This window comes from Panicum virgatum, chromosome 6K, assembly GCF_016808335.1.
Source record: "Panicum virgatum strain AP13 chromosome 6K, P.virgatum_v5, whole genome shotgun sequence".
In the NCBI taxonomy this organism is placed as follows: Eukaryota; Viridiplantae; Streptophyta; class Magnoliopsida; order Poales; family Poaceae; genus Panicum; species Panicum virgatum.
In genome coordinates this window covers 5634845-5642033 of record NC_053141.1, presented here as the reverse complement: position 1 = coordinate 5642033, position 7189 = coordinate 5634845, and the positions used below count along the sequence as shown (strand labels likewise).

At 43.8% G+C, this 7189-nt stretch overlaps 1 protein-coding gene and 2 long non-coding RNA genes across 4 annotated transcripts; 2 read left to right on the top strand and 1 right to left on the bottom strand.

Annotated features, from left to right (window-relative positions):
- The first annotated feature begins 324 nt into the window (after positions 1-324).
- LOC120711421 lies at positions 325-2157 on the top strand. 2 transcript variants are annotated; one of them, XR_005690281.1, is made up of 6 exons: positions 325-456; positions 664-859; positions 971-1028; positions 1428-1539; positions 1659-1724; positions 1839-2157. It is a non-coding gene; the product is annotated as an uncharacterized LOC120711421 (long non-coding RNA). The 2 variants fall into 2 exon arrangements; XR_005690280.1 differs by having other exon boundaries at positions 653-859.
- Positions 2158-3633: 1476 nt separating this feature from the next.
- On the top strand, positions 3634-7054 carry LOC120711419 (GDP-mannose 3,5-epimerase 1-like). The gene is made up of 7 exons (XM_039996925.1): positions 3634-3793; positions 4814-5229; positions 5624-5717; positions 5820-5949; positions 6045-6177; positions 6276-6483; positions 6640-7054. The coding sequence occupies exons 2-7, from the start codon at positions 4814-4816 to the stop codon at positions 6799-6801; spliced, it is 1143 nt and encodes a 380-aa protein (XP_039852859.1). The 5' UTR covers positions 3634-3793; the 3' UTR covers positions 6802-7054.
- Positions 5318-5952, bottom strand: LOC120711420. Its single transcript, XR_005690279.1, has 2 exons — positions 5813-5952; positions 5318-5727 (listed from the first exon to the last, which is right to left on the bottom strand). It is a non-coding gene; the product is annotated as an uncharacterized LOC120711420 (long non-coding RNA).
- Positions 7055-7189: the final 135 nt, after the last annotated feature.

Sequence of the window (7189 nt, the reverse complement as noted above, 5' to 3'; positions counted from 1 at the left end):
TGCCGCCCTCTACTGCACATCAGCCTGTCGATCCCCGCCCGCCTCCTCCGAGCCGTCGGGGCCTCCGTCGTCGTCGCCCCCGCCTCCTCCGAACCTCCTAGATATATATGCAGCAACGCCGAGGCTGATGGTGGCGGCGAGGGCGATGCGAAGTAGGACAGGTCGCGCCGAGGAGGGCGCAAGGACGGTGGGCGTGGTTGTCGGCGAGGCGGCGGGAGAGGGTTCGGCTCCCGGCCGGTGTCTCCGGCGGCGACGTTGGCGAGTTCCTGCGGCACTTTGACACCATGGAGTCCCTCCTCAATACCGGCGCGCTTGAGTCGGGGGGGGGGGGGGGGGGGGCGAGCCCGGGATCTTCATGGCTGTGCTCCGCTGCATCGGGGTCCTGGGCTTCTAGGTCGTGCCGGTGCTCGAGCTCCGCGTCGCCCCGACGGCACCGTCGAGATGCTGTCGTGCAGGGTACGCGCGTGCTATCGTTGTTTGATCCATCGATTCGTCTTGCCATACGGAAACTTCTCTGAATCCAGCTCTTCCTTTCCTCCTGTGTTTTATTTGAAAGAACCTGCCTAGACGCTTCACCGAGTAGACAACATAACACATCTCAAATTTATGCCAACTTACTTCGATATGACACTTGCACTGAATTTTATTTCAGATTGATGCAAGGCCTACTGGACAAGCTTGTCCCTGTCCTGGGGGAGCAGTTGCTGACAGACTACCATTCCTGGGTTCAGCAGTAGCCTGAAGCTTCTTCATGAGGTAGAGGGAGCCCGGTGTACGGTCCCCTGATGCCTTGAGCATTTCATGCTTGGATGGTGCAGATTCAGAGCTCTGGGAATCCATGTGCAGATGGTTCATAGGGGTAACAAATCCATAAATTTTTGTTTATGTCAAATCAATGGTGTTTGTTTAAGATTGCTTGTCTCAGTAATGCGAGCCTTAGAGTATAACATTCTTATATTGTGAATTCTAGGAGTGCCGTGGAGGTTCTTGAAGCAAGGCTACAAGATTCTGATAAAGAATTAGCAATAGTAAGTTTTGCTTGTCACAGTTCATCAGGAATTGATAAGTCCTTTCTAGGTAGACATGTCATAAAATTAGATTGATAGTTCGTAACTATAACAATCTAATTTGAGGTGCCAGCTTTTGTCATAAAATTGTCATTGGCCATCTATGTGATCTATACGATTACATAAATCTGGTCTTGTACTTCGATTGAAAGTAATTTGAATTATGACCATCGTTAGGCTTGAATGCTGTCAATTGTTTCTTTATCTTCTACTAAATAAGCTGTATAAATTTACTTATACTGGTATAATAGTTTCCCACAGTGAACTTTACTTTCTCTTGGTCATGTCCAAATTGTTTGACACGATTTTATTTAGTGCCTAATCATCTTAGCATCGGAGGCCTAATATTTTTATTTACAGGTGTTATTCGACCATATGGATATAGTCTTGTCAAAGGTATTCAAGTTAGCAGTCAAAGGTATCCAAGTTAGCAGTAGTAGATAGCATACTGTGTCTTCCCCAACACCAACAGGTAAGGTCACAATTCTTTAGAAGCCTTCATAACTTCGTTACTCCTTTTGCTTCTTCCTGTTATGTTAATTGTAGTCTGCTGCATTGCTGCATCTCATTCTTATGTGTGAAATCGGACAGATGGTACTGTGCGCATTGGCAAATACTTTCCATCATTGTAAGAAAAAGTCTACTAGCCTAGGAGAGGTAACACTTACTCCATGCCTTAGTGAAATAATTCTACTCCATGCCGTAGTGAAATAATTCACTTATCACGTAACCTTGTATGATTCTAACCAACCTATACATACCTTTTTTCAGCTCAACAAACCGTACATTGGAATCTGTAGATCAAGCCAAGTCCCAGCAGTTGGAATGCTTTAATTCTCGAACATGTGCATGGTTCTGAGTGATCAGGTGTACAGATATGGTTAATCATTTACTCAATTAGAATGAAATGAAAAGGCAACCCAAATGTTTCTATTTTGATTCAAAGGCACGGCACCGAATTGGTTGTTCAGATTCTTAGAGCATTAAGATGTTTATAAGGCTCCAGTTATCCTCACAGTTAGCCTGTGACATTTGTATACTGTGATGATATACATTTTACTCGTATAAAAGGGGATAAATTTTGGGTCAATTTTGTTTACTGTAAAATAATTGATCCTAATCTTACACTTACTCCCCAAATTTGTTTTACTATTATTATTATTGAATTATTATGGACGCAAGGGAAGTACTTGTTCAAAATTCACCATCCTAGCTTCAAAACCGGACCAATTCACTCAATAATGGTGGAGTTTGATTGTAAAAAATACTATGAGAATTATAAAAGTGTGCATTTATATATCACTTAGATTGATTAAGAATTATAAAAGTGTGCTTTTATATGTTAGGCTCTTGCACAATATGATTTGTTGGGGTTGTTATTTATTTTGCCCGTTGCAACTCACAGGCACGGACCTAGTGACTTATAATTTGGAATAGAGGGAGTATAAAATAGTACGAACCATGTTGTTTTCCTTTGATAATTAAGGACTGATCACGCGTGTTATTGTGTTGTTTCGTGCTAGATATCACGCTCGATCCCATCAAGATGGTTGTTTGTTGCCGTTTACCAACCACGGCCATGCGACTCGACCGAGTACAGTAGCACATTACGTTGTTACTTGACAAATAATGTCCAATTATGTACTGATTAGGTTTAAAAGATTCATCTCGTGCTAATAAGTTAGACTATGTAATCAGTTATTTTTTTCAATTGAATTTAGTAAATCATGCATGTGTTCGAAGATTCGTTGTGACGGATACTCTAGGAATTTTTTTTTGAAGTAAACACCTGCGTTGCACATGCACCGATCCGCCCGGTCACACAATACGTGCGTGATTAATCGGCGCTGACCGCGACCGTGAAGAGGCGCCTATGAATGAAGAGATTAAGATGAAGACATTACGGATTACACGAGCTGTCAAAATTGATCAAATGTACCGTAAGAATGAGTGAGTTGCAGCAGTTTAGAAGCTTTTATGGAAACATGCTTTTATCTGGTGGAGACCACAACCTTCGTGAAAACTTGTGCAAACCATAGTAAAAATGTCATCTAAATTCATAAAAAAATTCACACATGTAGATGATATGATGATACATAATCTTGTAAAATATCATGTCCAAACTCGGCTTCTTTTGTGAGATATAAAAATAACAAATTTCAATGTATCATCATATCATCTACATGAGTAATTTTTTGGTGAATTTAGATGATTTTTTTGTCGTGGTTTAGTTTCCACCACATATGTTCCCTATATAAAAACCACCCTAACAAATACATCAAGGGGCTGACAATTTGTACAAGTAATTAAGTATAGTTTTTTACTTATTTTTTTACGTCTAGGAAGCATAGGAATAAAACCATTCCTGAAATCACAGGCAGGCGATGGATCGGAAAAAGGATGGCGCGAGTGGTCGAAGATTTTTCGTTTCCAAAAGTGACAAAAATCTTATCAATCCTGTATCTCGTCATCGGCTCTTCTCTTTTCTGGTTTTTTTCCTCCTAAAAAAAAGTGAAGAAACTCCCTGAGCTGGCCCTCGGTCTGTCCTCGCTATAAATAAACCCGCCTTCAGAGTTCAGAGAGCGTGAACCCGGCCTACCTCGCCTTTTCTTCTCCCGTCCACCCCGCGCCCGCGCTCTCCTAGGCGAAGGCGACGACGACTGGGCGACGCCCGCAGCCGCCGCTCTCCACCTGGTCTTCGCCGGCGACGAGCACCAACCCGCCAGGTGCGCCCACCACTTGTCTTCCCTTCCTGCTGTGCGAAACCGGAGCGCCCAATCCCTAACTTAAAATCTATTTGGATATTTGCACTTGTTTTTTCGAAAGATTATCTGGCTAGTTGTGTTCGGATCTGATATGATTACAAGTCTATGCATGTTTTTATTATGCCTACTAAATTCGATTTTTTTTTCAAAAATTATCGGGTGTGCATGCGCACTCCCGAGTCTTGTTCTGGGCGCGCCCCTGCTCTGCTGTAGGCAACAGCAGAGGCAAAAGGCTTAGAATTTCATCCTTTGTACGCGTCTGTGCATGTTCATAGCCTCCTGTGATATCTAGTTGTGTTAATGAGCTCTGTGCTCTGTCTTCTTGTTCTTTTTCGGTCATGAAATGGTTGGGATTGCTACTCTGCTACTGGCAGGGGTGAAACTAGAAAAGGCTTAGAATTTTACCCTCCAGATGTGTTCTGCACATTCTCAGAGCCTCATATGATGTATGGGTTTATTAATGAGCTTTGTGCTCTGTTTACTTGATCTTTCTCGTTCATCTGGCCATGCTTGCACCTTAAGTCAACCAGATCTGCAATGGTACTGAAGTTAGGCAAGTTAAGAATGAAGCCTAAGCGCTGGGCGCATTCAGATTCCATGATCCCATTATTGATAATATTTATTTGTCACTTGCATGCACGACTTCCTGCAAAGGTTCCCTCAACCCATGATTGGCTTACAATTTGGTGTTACCTTGTTTTTTTATGAAATACATGTGACACGTTGACGATACATTGATGATTGATGAGCTGAACCTTACCAATTGATGGGCACGATACAGTGGTTTGTAGCATATAGAGTACCATTTTTTCCCACCGACTATTCTATTCAATCATACTTCTTTTGGCCATTGGATCAATGCAAGTTTGTTGCGATCCTAATTATACGTTTCGATCCATCAATATTAATAGACAAATTGATTAATTCTTCAGTCAGCTATTCTATGTACTGATTGTTGCTTCAAATGCTGTTGAATGACAGATGGGGAGCAGCGAGAAGACCGTCAGCGCTTATGGTGAGTACACCTATGCTGAGCTGGAGAGGGAGCCCTACTGGCCAAGTGAGAAGCTGAGGATTTCGATTACTGGGGCTGGTGGTTTCATTGGATCCCACATTGCTCGCCGTCTCAAGAGTGAGGGCCATTACATCATCGCCTCTGACTGGAAGAAGAATGAGCACATGACAGAGGACATGTTCTGCCATGAGTTCCACCTTGTTGACCTCAGGGTCATGGACAACTGTCTCAAGGTTACCCAAGGCGTCGACCATGTATTCAATCTTGCTGCTGATATGGGTGGCATGGGGTTCATCCAGTCAAACCACTCTGTCATCATGTACAACAACACCATGATCAGTTTCAACATGCTTGAGGCTGCACGCATCAATGGTGTGAAGAGGTATGCCACTCCATTTTCTCTGGAGAATGCAGCGGCCTCCTCAAGGATGATTTCTTAACATGCATATATAATCTAGTTGACAGAATTCAATTCGAATTTGCCTGGCTACTACATATAAACAGCATTTCTTTACATTTTAGTCTTGGAAGCTCTGGGTACTGTTTCAGCCAGTGAATTTTCCATTAGTATCCAGTTCAGATCTGCATGTAGTCAAGTTGATACTGACATTGACCAAACTAAAAAGGAAATGAAACATGGCACTTTGGTGATATTAGAACTATTTCTGTTTTCTGTTTATAAAGCACCTGTCCTACTTTCAAGTACTATGTCTGAACTTTACATGATAATTTCTTCAACTCATTGACTAATATTTTGTATCTTTTGGGACTTGCAGGTTCTTCTATGCCTCGAGTGCATGCATTTACCCTGAATTCAAGCAGCTTGAAACAAATGTGAGCTTGAAGGAATCTGATGCCTGGCCTGCTGAGGTGTGTTCATCTGAAATAAGATGGCATTTTCTTTCCTGTTAATCGGATGAGACAATGGTTGAACAATGAAATTTTAATTTCCTTGGATCTCTTACCTTGCAGCCTCAAGATGCCTATGGCTTGGAGAAGCTTGCAACCGAGGAGCTCTGCAAGCACTACACAAAGGACTTTGGCATCGAGTGCCGCATTGGGCGTTTCCACAACATCTATGGCCCCTTTGGAACATGGAAAGGTAAATTCTATCATACTCTAGTGACTGAGCCATACATTAGCTGGATTAATACGGCGATATAACTCAGTTTGTTTGTAATATTACCCTTCCAACAGGTGGTCGTGAGAAGGCACCTGCTGCCTTCTGCAGAAAGGCTCAGACATCTACCGAGAGGTTTGAGATGTGGGGCGACGGACTCCAGACACGATCCTTCACTTTCATCGACGAGTGTGTCGAGGGTGTTCTGAGGTATGTTGCTTCTTCTCATACCATCCAAACACCGAACTCAGCGTAGCCTGTGAAGAAATGGGGAATAATCAACATGATTTCATACCGATTCTGTCCAGGTTGACCAAGTCTGACTTCTGCGAGCCGGTGAACATCGGGAGCGACGAGATGGTGAGCATGAACGAGATGGCCGAGATCGTCCTGAGCTTCGAGGATAGGAAGCTGCCCATCCACCACATCCCTGGCCCCGAGGGGGTCCGCGGGCGCAACTCCGACAACACCCTCATCAAGGAGAAGCTTGGCTGGGCCCCGACCATGAAGCTCAAGGCAAGTTGCTATCTTGCTAGATATTTTGTATATCTTTGCATAGATGATAAATCGCAGTAATTCTGAAGTAGACAGGAAGCCGTGCCCATATGCTAGTGTAGTGATGCTGACTTTGGAAGAAATGATTTTCTGATGGACCTGTAAGTTTGTGTGCAGGACGGGCTGAGGTTCACCTACTTCTGGATCAAGGAGCAGATCGAGAAGGAGAAGACGCAGGGGGTCGACGTCGCGGCGTACGGGTCCTCCAAGGTGGTGTCCACCCAGGCGCCCGTGCAGCTGGGCTCCCTCCGCGCCGCCGACGGCAAGGAGGGCCTCTGAGGAGGCATTGACTGAACCGATGGTTTGGTTCAGGACTGCATACGGATACTGTTGAAAAGTTGGACGGCAGTAGAGTTTTTGCAGCAACCATATATACCTTTTAGCCCCATCTGGGGTTAGAGACGATCGTGTTCTAGCAATTCAGCGCCCCCATTGATTTATTTTTGGTGCCATCTTGTTAATTGCATGTGTGTTTCTTTTTCACTGTTGTACTCCTTTGGTCATGATGAACAGTTAAAATCCCTGTGCTTTACTGTGAATGATACAATAAAAATATAGATCTTTCCCTGAAAATGTGACAAATCTCCTAAAAGGCTACAAGTCATACCCACAGAATTGCATTGCAGCCTCTGAGGCAGAAGCAGTCGCTTGACGGACGAAGCAGAAC

Bases quoted from the DNA above. Each gene is read 5' to 3' on its own strand.
- LOC120711419 (XM_039996925.1), top strand. From the start codon at position 4,814: ATGGGGAGCAGCGAGAAGACCGTCAGCGCTTATGGTGAGTACACCTAT. The intron at 5,950-6,044 runs GTAAATTCTATC...CCCTTCCAACAG, and splicing joins CCCCTTTGGAACATGGAAAG to GTGGTCGTGAGAAGGCACCT. The intron at 6,178-6,275 runs GTATGTTGCTTC...GATTCTGTCCAG, and splicing joins TGTGTCGAGGGTGTTCTGAG to GTTGACCAAGTCTGACTTCT.